Below are 14,312 nucleotides of genomic sequence, written 5' to 3'. Positions count from 1 at the left end.
GTTTCGCTCCCTCTTAGGGGTATATTGACTAAAGAGCGGGTTTTTAGAAGTAGAGATGTTGCACAAAGTAACCAATCAGATTGTAGCTATTATCTTCTAGCAGGTGCTAGATATATATTAAGTGGAATCTGATGGTTGCTATGGGCAACAACTCCACTTCTAAAAACCCGCTCTTTAGTAAATATACCCCTTATTCGCTAAACAAAGGGCTGTTAGAAAATATCAGTATTTCACTCTACAGTACGGAAAGAGAGGTGGAGATGGGGAGGAGGTGGTAAATGTTAGCACACACATATAGAGGAAGAACGTATAGAATAGCACATCAGGAACAACGATGGTGGTTTTTCTTATAGGCCGTTCTGCTGCTGTTTGTTTCTGTCAATTTTAATATATTTGTATTTCTTTAAAACCCATTGGGGTCAAATTTTATGGGAAAGCTTTAAAACTGGGGTCGGAGGGTGCTTTAAAGGAAAAGTAAATTAAGGAAATTTATGTATAATGAAAATTTCTCATTTATTTATATATCTTAAGGAGGTTTCTAGTAAAAAAATATGCAGCACCCACTACAGTCTATCAGGAGGTATGGCACCCAAAAAGTCTAACATCAAACTATGAATTGCTGCTCCATTAAGATTAAGGGGTCTATTTACTAAGCAGTGTTAGGAGACAGAGTGAAAAGTGATAAGGTGCCAGCCAATCAGCTCCCAACTGTCATTTTTCAAACACAGCCTGTGAGATGACAGTTGGGAGCTGATTGGCTGGCACCTTATCACTTTCTTATCACTTTTCGCTCTGTCTCCTAACACTGCTTAGTAAATAGACCCCTTAAACAATACGTAGGCCAGTTCTGATTATCTGACGTGCAGCTTTTATTTTTAAAATGATTGACATCTCCATTTTAGTAGTTTCCCCAAAATGGCCCGATTTTTTTTTTTACTGTTAAAGCGACATTTTTAAACATACGGACAATGAGAGTGCCACAAGACACGAGGTGAAAACAACACAGACGTACAACATAATATCAAAAGCCAAGTCAACTGGAGGAAAAAAAATACATCTTTTTAAAACTAGTCTTTGAAAACCTGACAGCAGTATTTTATTTTATTTTATAATAACAGTCAAGCCTTTAAAACAGTCGTTCGTTTTCAACACACCTTTTCTTCTTGTAATTGCAACACTTACTGCGGTGTCAGCGGAACCCTAAACCAGTATGACTGTCACCTCCCCTCTCTCTGCCTTGCTACCACAGGCCATGGCTCTGAACAGAAGGAAAACACCAGGCACATTATTGGCTATAACTGTTCAATATGTATAACCAGCCCAGCAGATATTTTCAGACCAATTTCTGAAGATCATTTCATCGCACTTCCTTTTACCAGACCCGGCATCTTTCCACTGGGTGCATTGCGGTACCCTTCTTGCAGTTAAATTCTTCAGAGAAGGCTTCGAAGTTTTGCAGCGAACCCATTACTCTAAAATAAGAGGATATTGGTGGAGTTAGGATCTCATATTACACACATTCAAATTATATATAAGTTTAAGGTAAGTTATAAGATTAAGGAATGAGCGGTAAATAAAAATTGGGTCGATTTAGAGTAGAGTTGCATGCAAGATGCCCAGGGGCGCCGAGAGAGGGGGAGCGAGTACAAATTACCCGGGCCTGGGCTTGCTGTAGGGGCCCGGTGGGGGTCTGGGTCCGGTACCACCCCCCCCTCTTTCATCACAGCAGCCCAGCACATGCTGCTGTTTGCTGGGCTGCACTGGGAGACTGCTTGCGGCTGCTATGAAGCAGCCACAGCAGTCTCCTATACCTGCGGGGGGAGCGATCAAGCTGATCGCGCCCCCCCCACTGGTTCTGTGCCGGGCTGAGAAGGCTCAGAACTTGTTTTTTTTTTTTTCTCGAAGGGGGCGTGGCCACGCCTCCCATGACTAGGTTACGCCCACCTTTACCCGGGCCTGCCGCGGCTCTCGGCGGACCTGAAGGTGCCTACAATTGTACTCGCACTGTGCATAAAGAACTGAGGGCCTGATTCAGAGACGGACGCTCTGACAGAACGCTCGCTCTGAATCAGGGCTTTTTTTTTTTTTGGTGCGGCCTCCTGGCCGCTCACATAGCTGTGGGTGACCACCCACAGCTATTGCGAGCGGCCAGGATGATGGTCGCGATGGTCAAGACCATCGCGACCATCGGGGCTTGCGACGAGACCCCTCATTATCAGTGAGCACATGTACCAGAGATCTGTACACAAAGCTTCCATCTTTACATTATAGCAATTATGCTGGGTACTCGATCACAGGTATATCGCCCGTCCCATTGAACGAGTGATATATCTGTAGTTCATCGGCAGGTGTGTACTGTACAGGGCGGGTGTGTACATGTCTGTGAATGATGAAGGGTACTTACCAAGTTGGGCTAGGGTTCTGATTGTCGGAATGCCGCTGTTGGTACTGTGACCGCCGGGATCTCGTACCCAGCCCACGCCACAGACTAAGTTTCAACTATTTGTCACATATTTCCCCATCACCCAGTAATGTTAGAAGGAGCCGTGGTGCAATTAGAATGGGGTTACCGTTTCCTACATCCCTAACCTCATATACCGCCCCACTCCCACCCACTTTACTCTGCCAATGACATCTCTTCTGGTCACCTCCTCCCACTCCTGCCTTCAGGATGTCTCCCATTTTTCTCCCCACCGCTGGAACTCCTTCCCTCTGCTTGTTAGACTCTCCACCTCTCTCCAAAGCTCTCAGAACCCATTTCTTTATCAAGGCCTACCAACTGTACCCCTTACTCACCCCTTTTGTCCCTGTCAGCACCCGCCCTCTGAGTGGCATGCATAAAGTCATGCCCAGGAGGTGGGTGGGCGGCACACCATCACCGGGTAACCAGGGCGCAGCTTGGAGGGTTTTATGGATGTTGCGAGACGCAGTACAGATCATGACGTCAAGCAGTGCGGGATTCGGAGCATGGCGCGGTTTGAGGAGGTGGATGAACTTGGCCGATTTTGCCCTCAGGGCATCCGGCCCTGTGTGATGGTACCAGCCTCACCGCCCTCCTTATGCCCCTGGCCCCTGCACACTGAGTCCCCCCTCTATGCCACAGAGTGTGATTTATCATGAGCAGGGCCCTCTTCCCTTGTGTTCCGTTTTTTCTTTACCCATCGTCTCACACCCTTGTTATTCTTTTTACAGTCAGTGGCTCTGACACAGCCAGTGCTGGTTTTCCCATTATTGTGGGCCTCATTCAGCAAGAAACGCAACTACGAATGCAATAGCGATTACGCACGCAGTTCAGCAGTGATAGTATGCCAATCCATTGCGATCGCTATGCCGCCACAGAATAACATAAGAACTCCCACTTTACCTTACACACATCTGTAATGTTTAGCAAGACTGCGAAACCATCGGTACAATCGAGTACCACGCACACTTGCACAATCCCTGACCTTACTCAGAAATTGTTAACTTCCACGCACGCCGACCGCCCCCTCGTTGGCTCGGGGGCCGCGAGCAGACAGCCGAGGGGGTGGGGGTAGGTTTAGGGCACCCGGGGGGGACTTAGGGTTAGGCACCCCTCCCGGGGGACTTAGGTTTAGGCACCGGGGAAAGGGGGGTTAGGCACTTAGAGGGGGGATTAGGGTTAGGCACTTGGGGGGGAGGTTAGGGTTAGGCACCCCTAAGGAGGGTTAGGAGGTTAGGTTAGTTTATACTTACCTTAGCGACCATCAGGATTTCCAGCGCTGTCGGGCTTCCGCTGCCGGGAACTCTGCTTTTGTCAGCCAGGAGCTACCGGGAATCGAACCGCGGCCGGCGGTATTTCATACCGATTCCCACTCGTTACCACCCACAAACGGCACTTCCAGTCAATTACTCTGCAATGGGTCTGCGTAGTCACTGCGATCCCAGTCTCGATGGCTAGTTTGCACACGCACACTGCGATGCATACGCGTGCGCAGTACGCAACAATCGGCCATCCTTTCTGTACCTGAGCAGCACGTTCCCTGGCTGTTAGCTCCTCCATGCAGAGGGAGCTGCAGGTGTAACATGTTATTCAAGATTCACTGTTCACTGCGCAGAATTTTGGAGGAATCAATTGAGGTGCTGTAAGCTCCAACAACAATACCCTCTACACACCCTACATTGCAGTGGTCTCTGGGTAGATGCTTGGAAATGAAACCTAACAACATTAAAAAAAAAAAAATCCAAATCATCATTTGTTTAATAAAAAGTAGCTTTTGGAAAGATGTTGTTCTCACCTGTATTTAAATGGACTGTGTACATCCGTCTTTATAGAGTGCCTGGCGTACTCTGGTCGGTAAGATCCACACCATACCTGTGTACAATATACATTATTTCATTGTGTATAAAAAACAAAATATAGAAAAAAAATTCAGCTCTATTATAATGACGTCTAATATATTGGTCAATATTTGTTGCATTGGGCACGATTCAATTAAACGCAAAGTGAATAGCGCCGGGAATGAGCTCCCGGAGCTATTCAATACTGCGCGAAGTTAGGTCGGGGAAGGCTCGTTGTTGCGCCTTAAACAGGGTGTTTAGTTGCGAGAACGGGCATTCTCTGACTAAACTTCCCGGCGCCATGCTGTTTTCCTGGTGCTATGGGCAGAAAACAGCATCGCACCTGGACTTTTGTCGGATTTCTGCTCGCATCCCCGGAGGGATGCGAGAAGAAATCCTTAGTCGGGCTTAGCAGCGCAAATGAATTGAATAGCTCCGGGAGCTGATTCCCTGCGCTATTCACTTCGCGTTGAATAGAATCGTGCCCATTGAGATACTTAGGAATACTCTAATAGTATTACCTACCGTAACCACCATGTGTTCCCTGCTCTGTGTTATCCCACTGAACCTCATTTTTAAAATTAGTTTCTTTATATTTATCAAATGCAAACATCAAGAGATGTCTATTATAATATTGATATTTCAGAACTTTTCCTAACTTCTACAAAAGTGTTAGAGAGCTACTGGCCAGTTTACCACCGATATATTGTGATTGTCTCTATACAAATTAAAATATCCTAATCCCCTGCCAAGGCCTCCTGTTCATCTTATTTGCGTGGCAGAGACAGGCTGTGAAAAACAAAGGGCCTGATTCAGAGCCATTCGCTATTTGCGGTCGTTCGTTCTAAAACAAGGGGTGGCTATTCAAATGAACCGTTCGCTGTTTGCGGTCTGTTCACGCCTCTATGTCTGAACGAGCGAACAAAACTTGCGTTCGTTTTTTGGAAAGATACGCCCCCTGACCGCTCGCATCCTACGTCATGTCCGCTATTTATTAGATTAATTGAGTACATCGACATGGGTATGAACTGCTCGCTATTCTTGGGGTTGGTGTTTGCTACCACAATTTTGCGAGCAGTTCTGACTATAAAATAACCCAGTGACGAGGTCAATGACGCTGCTGTTTTAAATATGCACACCCATAAAACGCCCGTTTTGACCTTTAAGCACGCCTGCGTTCTGATTTCCACTCCCCGTTTTCAAGCACCTTCCCCTGTTACCACCCACATACGCCTCATCCTGTCACTCAAAATAGCAGGCATTCGCTATTTTGCGAGCACATGAATTTCGGCCGCACTGACTGGTTAGCGCATGCGTATAACGATCCGTACGCATGCGCAGTTGGCCAAACATCGTTCGGAGCGAACGAACTGCCGCTTACGAGTGGCTCTGAATCAGGCCCAAAGTCACTAAACACCATTTAAACTTATAACGCAGACAGTACAACCTTTCTCGTGTGACTGCTGATTTGATATTGTTATGTACCAATAACTTTCAGAAAATGACTTAAATAATTCGAATGGCCAAGTACTTTAACAAGGGTAAAGTTGGTATTTATTCTATTAATGCAGCTGCTATCTGCAAACGTTCAATTTAAGTTTAGTCTTGCAAACGCTTACCGTATTCAGATATGTCAGACAAAAATCATTTACTATGACAATGCACAGAATTATGATCACCATTCACAGTGACATCAGTTCACACAAGAAAATGCAGACAATTTCTCTTATTTTATTTTTTCAGGAACCCAGCTAAAAAAAATAGCTTCGACAGTCGTTCTCCTGAGCTCTGTAGTAAAACTGGTTAATGCAAATAATATCGCAAACAATTCACAATAAAATAAAACATTTAACATTTAATTAGCATTTTAGTTCCCTATAGGCATGAAACCTTCTTTAACGAAATAATACAGCTACTTACACTTTAGCTCAAAACATGCAATAAACATAGATATTTAACTGGTATGTGAGCTCACTACCTTTTTTCTAGTGCAGCGCTAGTCCCTGTTCTGTGCACAACGTTGCCTGGGTTGATGACTCTGTCAGAAACCTAGTTAGTCAATGTCTAAGCAAGGCTCCCTGTATGACGCACAATCCACTGCTTTTTGAACACTCTCTGGCAAGTTAATGCTGTTTTTTTAGTGGAACAATTTTGTTGCTAATCTGGCTGATCCTTTTCCTAATATGTAGCAATCTGTTTTCCTGGCCGTAATTTCCCTGCAACAGGGCACTAAATAGTATATATTATAATCGGAGATGCACTATCTTCCCTCTAGTCGTAATACTGGAAACGGGCTCTCTCTGCAGTATAATAGTATTAAGCAAATCCCTTGTCCGGGGAGATCTTAGAGGAACAGTTTATAAAACAAAGTAAGTTTTCCGTACTGGCTCCTCTCTCTACTTTAATATCTGCGTAGCATCACAGTCACTACGGGTGCTCATCAATGCTTTCCTCTGACTACACTGCGATGGGCTACGTGCACCAATTAGGCTCAGGGGCAATACCTATAGTTCAGAGTACCTTCTGTATGCCCTATTTGCAGTGCAAGACTGTCTGTAGTGAATTAGGAGTTTGTCTATTGAGGATACAGTAGTGCTTGCTGAGCTGTGTATATGAAGGGGTGAGGATGCTGTTATTTGTTCCTTACCAATCGGCGTTGCTGCCCTGCCAGTTAATATTCCGACAGCTCCTCCAGATCAATGCCGGCAGCTCCGTCTCCCTTCTGACAGGACCTCTTGTCTCTTCTGCAGGGGGAGTCACAGTCTCTTTTCATCACGGGTGTCACTCACGATAGTCCTGCCTCTAGCCGCGCCTCCTGGCTCAGCTGCACGGAGCTCCACAGTCTCACCCCGCAGTAGCCACCACCCAACTGGACTCCGCCTATGGCCGCGCCTCCCGACTGTCACTCAGCGGGCCCCACAGTCTCCTCCTCGCCGGGACCCGTCAGCGCTGCTTCAGTCCACCTCCGGAGTCTCGTCTGAGCCCAGCCGCCGGTCACTTCAAACGCCTGAGGTCAGTCTCTCTTGGCGCACACCCACTCAGTACGATGTCTCACCGGGAACTGCGCTCACAGCGCGCATCCACTTCTCCAACTGCTGCCAAGTCTTCCACGCGGGTTTCCTCTGCCTGGGGCCGCGGGGTGCTGTGTAGCTGGCGCGTGGATTGCCAGAATTTTCCACTTACGCCAGTTCTTGTAGCCATTGCCCCAGTGCCCCTTGCCACTAAGGAAGCCCATTAATCAGTCAAACATGCAGAGGCAGATGGCCCTTGCAAAGCGTCCAAGGCTATACCACTGTCCATTGCATTGTACCAGTAACATATAGGTCATGCTAACTATAAAAATAAAGTACATTTTAATAACATTTATTGCGGTTCCTAACAGGGTCACTTAAACACTTAAAAGATAAAAACTCAAAGGGACATGCTAGTACTGGGATATCACAATATGACAGGCAGCAACAGCCTACAAGCGGGGTCAATGAAACAGCCATTAGGCCCAGGTACTGAAGGGGGCGTGGTCAAACCTGTGGGGCGTGGCCAGTCCCTATCCAGGGAAATATAAGACAAAATACTATGCACAGTGCTGGATCCTAAACAGGGGACATTTATCCCCCTCAGCAGCTGGTCTGTGCCCCTCCCAAAGGCCTAGGCCTGGGTAATTAGTACACACAACCCCCTCTCAGTGCCTCTGCCTACATGTACTACATACACAGGTGAACCCATTGATTTCCAGAGACTTTGGTTTGGGCATGTTAGTTGTATCCAGTCATTAATGACTTTGAAGGTTGAAGTAAACCCGAACTTTACACATACATGGGCTGCACTAATGTTATATTCTCCATTAGTGGCTTCTTTATGTTAATATACACTGAGTGATAATGTATCATATTTACACCCAGCAGAATTGAGAGTATGAACACTCATTTGTAAAGAGACTCATTAACCACTAATATATGCATTATATAATGTAGAAACATATAAGAATCCTGGAATAGTCACTCTGGCCTTTCCCTGCAAGCATCTATTATTTAAAGTGCACATATTGCAATTATTTGTTGCTCTTATTTTATTATCTGTTTTAGTAAATTGCTTATTTGTATTGTCTATCAGCACTACCTCTCCTTTTTCTCTTTTACCAAAGTCGTATTAGTGTGTTGCAGTTCCCAGTTGGTTTAGCTGCTCTATAGACAAAGGGCCTGATTCAGACCTGCTCGTGAGCGCATAGCGCTCGCAAGCGGGTCGATGGTGGGCCATTGCGCACGCGAGCCCCAGAGCGAGTGACAAATCACTCGCTCCAGGGCTCACTACAAGACTGGACGGCTGTCGATGTTGATCGACAGCTCGCCCCGTTTTGTAGGCGGGGAGGGGGAGTGGCTGCACAAACGGAGGCGAAGGAACGTCTGCCATTTGTGGGCGGCCCTACTGACATCACTAGTGATGTCAGTAGTGGACTTCCTGCTCTATTAGAGCAGGAAGTCCACTCAGGCTTGCGAGACCAGAGACCCTACCACAGGGTCTCCTTGCAAGCCCGATGGTCGCGATAATCGCGACCATCGCCAGGCCGCACGCACACGCTGTGGGTGGTCAGCCACAGCTGTGCGAGCGGCCTGGAGGCCGGATAAAAATAAAAATAGGGACACCATGATTCAGAGCGAGCGCACGCAAATAGCGTGCGCCTCTGAATCAAGGCCAATATACGCTCCTAGGAACACAGATCTGCGCACCTGCTTTTATTAATCTTATAATGTAGAAGACCTGGCATTGTTAGGATTACTCTGTAGTTATACACTTCATAATTTTGATAATGTGTTTTAGACTCAATAACTAATAATATTACCATCTGTGGCTGTTTAGCTATAGATACAATGTATTGTTTATTTTATCCACTATATAATTATTCAACAAAGCATTTATCTCTGTTTCCACGACATTGGTAACATTCCCATCTGTTACATATTGTTGCCAGGCATAGTTGATCTTATTTCAGTCTACCTGGATTCAATGACACCTAATACCCCTTTTACACTGGAGCTAAAACCCGGGTTATTGCAGGGTTAACCCTGGCAGCTCCCTGGTGTAAAAGGGGTGAGGGTTGGATCGCTGGGTCGAGTGACCCGGCAATCCAACCCAGGTAAATAGCAGGGTTTAATACGGGCATAGCCCGTGAAACCCTGCTGTGAGAACAGCGCACTCCGGGTCACAATGACCTGGAGTGTGCTGTAAGCTGGCCGTTTGGTCCGGCTTCAGTGGCGCTTGGAGATGACATCATCTCCAAGCGTCCACTTTCACGCCGGGAAAGCTGGGTCTATGCAGACCCGACTCCGGCGTGAGTGGCACCGACTCGGGAATATCCCAATTCAGCGCCTGCTAAATTCCGGGTCTGATCCGGGTAGAATCTCTGGGCCTGATTCAGACCCGCTTGCGAGCGCTGAGCGCTTGCAAGCGGGTCGATGGTGGCCCAGTGTGCGGAGCCGGCTCCGTTGTGTGCATGTGCGAGACCCAGATAGCGACGGGCAAACCGTTGCTCCGGGTCTCGTAACAAAGGGGACGTGCTGTCGATGTTGAGTGACAGCACGCCCCCTTTGGTGGGCGTGCTGGGGGCATGGCTGCCCATACGGAGACGTTCCCATGGGAACGCCTACCGTCTGGGGCCGGCCCCACTGACATCACAAGTGATGTCAGAGGGAGTGCTTTCGGCTCTGTTTGAGCCGAAAGCACTCCAGGGCTTGCAGCAACGAGACCCTACCACAAGGGTCTCGTCGCAAGTTCGTTGGTCACGATGGTCTCGACCATCGTGACCATCTTCCTGGCCGATCGCTATAGTTGTGGGTGGTCACCCACAGCTAAACGAGCGGCCAGGAGGCCACTCTAAAAATCAAGAAGGACGACCCTGATTCAGAGCGAGCGCTCTGTCAGAGCGTCCGGCTTTGAATCAGGGCCTCTGGGCCTGATTCAGACCCGCTCGTGAGCGCAGAGCATTCGCAAGCGGGTCGATGGTGCTCAAGTGTGCATACGCACAACGGAGGCGCCTCCGTCATGCGCATGCGCGAGACCCGAAAGGGTCTCGCACCAAAGGGGGAGTGCTGTCGATGGTGATTGACAGCACGCCCCCTTTGGTGGGCGTGCTGGGGGCGTGGCTGCCCAGACGGAGGCGTTCCCATGGGAACGCCTACCGTCTGGGTCCAGCCCCACTGACATCACTAGTGATGTCAGTGGGAGTGCTTTTGGCTCTGATAGAGCCAAAAGCACTCCTGGGTTTGCGGCAGTGAGACCCTACCGCAGGGTCTCGTCACAAGCCCGATGGTCATGATGGTCTTGACCATCGCGACCATCATTTTGGCCGCTCGCTATAGCTGTGGGTGGTCACCCACAGCTATGCGAGCGGCCAGGAGGCCGCTCCAAAAAGGAGCAGGAACGGCCCTGATTCAGAGCGAGCGCTCTGTCAGAGCGTCCGGCTCTGAATCAGGGCCTCTGTTCCAACTCAGGGTCAGAGACAGAATTTTGGTGGAAAATGGGTATAATAGTACCATTTTTTATATACTATACTCAAGAGTTGCTTCTTTGCCACCTATTAGATATTTGACCCATATTTATCAACTTAAGGGGCCCATCCACTTGCAGACATGAAAACGACTGCACGATTACGACATTGTAATTGTGCAGTCGTTTGTCAGTCTGTGATGAGCCTGCACTGAACAAGCAGTCGTTCAGTGCAGGCTCATCAATCATCTGCAAACATGCTGAACATGCTGTTATCGTCAGGCTGTCCAGCATGTTTGCATCATGATAGATATCTAAACGACCAGCCGCAGCGCGCATACACTGGTCGTTTTAGACATTTTTGCAAACGATTTATGAATGATTGAACGATAACGATATCATTATCGTTCAATGGTTAATTTTGAAATACAATAACTACTTATGTGTTTTTAACATTATGTTGACTGCGTCATTTAGAATAGCCAATGGCAGCTAGCTGACCCAGGAGCCTGGAGGGAGACTAAACCGTCGTGCCTGACAATCACACAGAGACCCAGCTGATCCTTCCATGATGAGTTTAATGATCATTTTCCTGCAGCAGCGTTTAAAGCAGACTTAATTTTATTATTTAAATGCAAGCCCCCCCTCCCCTGGAAGTTTTGGTAACTGCCACTGGAGAGAACGGTTCTCCTAAGATTCTGGGGCCTATCCAGCTGCGTACGTATTCGCAGAGGCTCACTAGAGCTCGCCCAGAAAATGATCCAGGCACACATGAGTTTTTCTAACCACTACTCTGATTTCCTATAGTTACCTTCAGATATTTGGGAGAAAGGATACTGGATTTTCACACGGAACCCCCATCACTTCCAACAAAACCTCCCACCCCTGTGATTTACTGCCCACACTATGGCCGGGATGTACTAAAGGAAAAATGCGGTAAAAACCCTGATTTCTGGAGTTTTACCGTATTTCCATATGTACTAAGCCCCAGCCGCCCTATTATTGGTGCAGAAGGTAACTCCAGAAAAACCTGGTGTTACTCTATAGAAGCCTATGGGCTTCTTGCCGCATCCCGCTCCCGACACTTCGCCACCGCCTCGCCGCCCAGCACTAGCCCCCACTCGCCTGAGTGTCCATGGTCGCCGGCCCGTGCTCCTCCTGGGTCCTCTGCCTCCTTCTCCTCCTAATGTTCTTCCGGGTGCAGGGAGGATGAGGAAGAGCCCAGGACTTCCTGCACGAGTCACCAGCAGGAAGTTCCCGGGGCTCAGAGGGGGCGGAGTCCCATGGAGACCCCGTCACCCAGCGTTGGCTGCTTCGCAAAGGGCAGCTCTTATGGCAAGAGCTGTCCTTTGCGATACTAATCGCATATGTTAGTGCATATGCGATTAGTAAGGTTGTGGTGACTGGCGGTATGTACACCACAACCTTAGTACATCCCAGCCTATATATGGCTAGAAATAATTGATTGACAGTTGTAATTTACATCGCTTTAATTTTTGAATTGCGACTCCACCTTGACAACCAATAATGCAAATAATCATGTCCAGTAATGTGTAATGTGTTCTGTAATAAGCAAAGCAAGTGTAATGTTCTGTGATATATCAGCAGTAACAATGTTCAATTACATGTTTTAGTAGTAGTAGTGCGCAGTAATGTAAAAAATTCATAAACAGTAATGCCCTGTAGCAGGGGCGTAACTAGACCTAGGGAAGCCCCATAGGAAAATTGTCACGGGCCCCCCTAGGTCCCCCTCTGTGACTTATCTCTGCTCCGTGGTGTGTCCTCCTTCAGCAGTGCTCTGCGCAGGGCAGGTACATCTCCTCTCCTGGTAGGATCCATCTCAATTTACTGACTGCTGCTGGGAGGAGGTGTGGGCGTGATCCAGGGATGTCCCAGCAGGCTCAGCACAGCCACGCCTCCTCCCAGTATAAGTCAGTGAGGAGAGACAGAGGCGGAGCCGAGGGGGAAGGCAGATGTGTCTGTCCGGTGCAGCGCAGCTCACTGCTGCTGGAGGACGCCACCACGGCTGGCCTGGCATGTCGGTGCAGGGGGAGGACTGGGCCCCATAGCAGCCCCACCCCCTGGCACCTATGGTAGTTATGACAGTGCCCTGTAGAATGACACCAGCAGTAATACCACAGAAGCAGTAATGCCCAATAGTATGACAACAGCAGTAATGCCCAGTAGTATGACAGCAGTAGTAATGCCCAGTAGTATGATATTAGTAGTAATGCCCAGTAGTATGACATCAGTAGTAATGCCCACTAGTATGACAGCAGCAGTAATGCCCGGTAGTATGACAGTAGTAGCGTTGCCCACTAGTATGACAACAGTAGTAATGCCCACTAGTATGACATTAGTAGAAATGCCCACTAATATGATATCAGTAGTAATGCCCACTAGTATGACATTAGTAGAAATGCCCACTAATATGATATCAGTAGTAATGCCCACTAGTATGATATCAGTAGTAATGCCCAATAGTACGACAGCAGCAGTAATGCCCAGTAGTATGACATCAGTAGTAATGCCCACTAGTATGACTTCAGTAGTAATGCCCGGTAGTATGACATCAGTAGTAATGCCCAATAGTATGACAGAGCAGTAATGCCCGGTAGTATGACAACACCAGTAATTCCCAATAGTATGAAATCAGTAGAAATTCCCACTAGTATGACATCGGTAGTAATGCCCATTAGTATGACATCAATAGTAATGCCCGGTAGTATGGCACCAGCAGTAATGCCCAGTAGTATGATATCAGTAGTAATGCCCACTAGTATGACATCAGTAGTAATGCCCAATAGTATGAATGCAGCAGTAATGCCCAGTAGTATGGCAGCAGCAGAAATGCCTGGTAGTATGACATCAATAGTAATGCCCGGTAGTATGGCACCAGCAGTAATGCCCAGTAGTATGATATCAGTAGTAATACCCACTAGTATGACATCAGTAGTAATGCCCAATAGTATGAATGCAGCAGTAATGCCCAGTAGTATGACATCAGCAGTAATGCACGGTAGTATGACATCAGCAGTAATGCACGGTAAACGATTAATGATAAGAACACCAGTAGTTACACTATATGAACAAAGGTATTTGGCCAAACCTGTTAATTATTGAATTGAGCTGTTTCAATCAGACCCATTGCCACAGGTGTATAAAATGAAGCACCTAGCCATGCAGTCTCCATTTGCAAACATTTGTGATACAAAATTGGTAATTCTGAACAGCTCAGTGACTTCAAGCGTGGTACAGTGATAGGATGCGTGGTACTGTGATAGGAAGCGTGGTACTGTGATAGGAAGCGTGGTACAGTGATAGGATGCATGGTACTGTGATAGGAAGCATGGTACTGTGATAGGAAGCGTGGTACTGTGATAGGATGCGTGGTACTGTGATAGGAAGCATGGTACAGTTATAGGATGCGTGGTACTGTGATAGGAAGCGTGGTACAGTGATAGGATGCGTGGTACTGTGACAGGAAGCGTGGTACAGTGATAGGATGTGTGGTACTGTAATAGGAAGCGTGG

At 47.6% G+C, this 14,312-nt stretch overlaps 1 protein-coding gene across 3 annotated transcripts in view; it reads right to left on the bottom strand.

The window, feature by feature from the left end:
• Positions 1-802: 802 nt before the first annotated feature.
• The window catches only part of MMEL1 (membrane metalloendopeptidase like 1), a 225,961-nt gene continuing 212,451 nt past the window's right edge, over positions 803-14,312 (bottom strand). For all 3 annotated transcript variants that reach the window (XM_088442865.1, XM_088442866.1, XM_088442864.1), the window contains exons 22-23: positions 4,257-4,333; positions 803-1,472 (exon numbers count right to left, since the gene is read on the bottom strand). In XM_088442865.1, coding sequence (XP_088298991.1) covers positions 1,373-1,472; positions 4,257-4,333 — 177 coding nt within the window. In that variant the 3' untranslated portion in view covers positions 803-1,372. The remainder of the gene's footprint in view (positions 1,473-4,256; positions 4,334-14,312) is intronic.

Source organism: Taudactylus pleione, unplaced genomic scaffold (assembly GCF_031769625.1).
Source record: "Taudactylus pleione unplaced genomic scaffold, aTauple2 ptg000318l, whole genome shotgun sequence".
Taxonomy (NCBI): Eukaryota; Metazoa; Chordata; class Amphibia; order Anura; family Myobatrachidae; genus Taudactylus; species Taudactylus pleione.
This window is presented reverse-complemented; position numbering and strand designations above follow the sequence as displayed.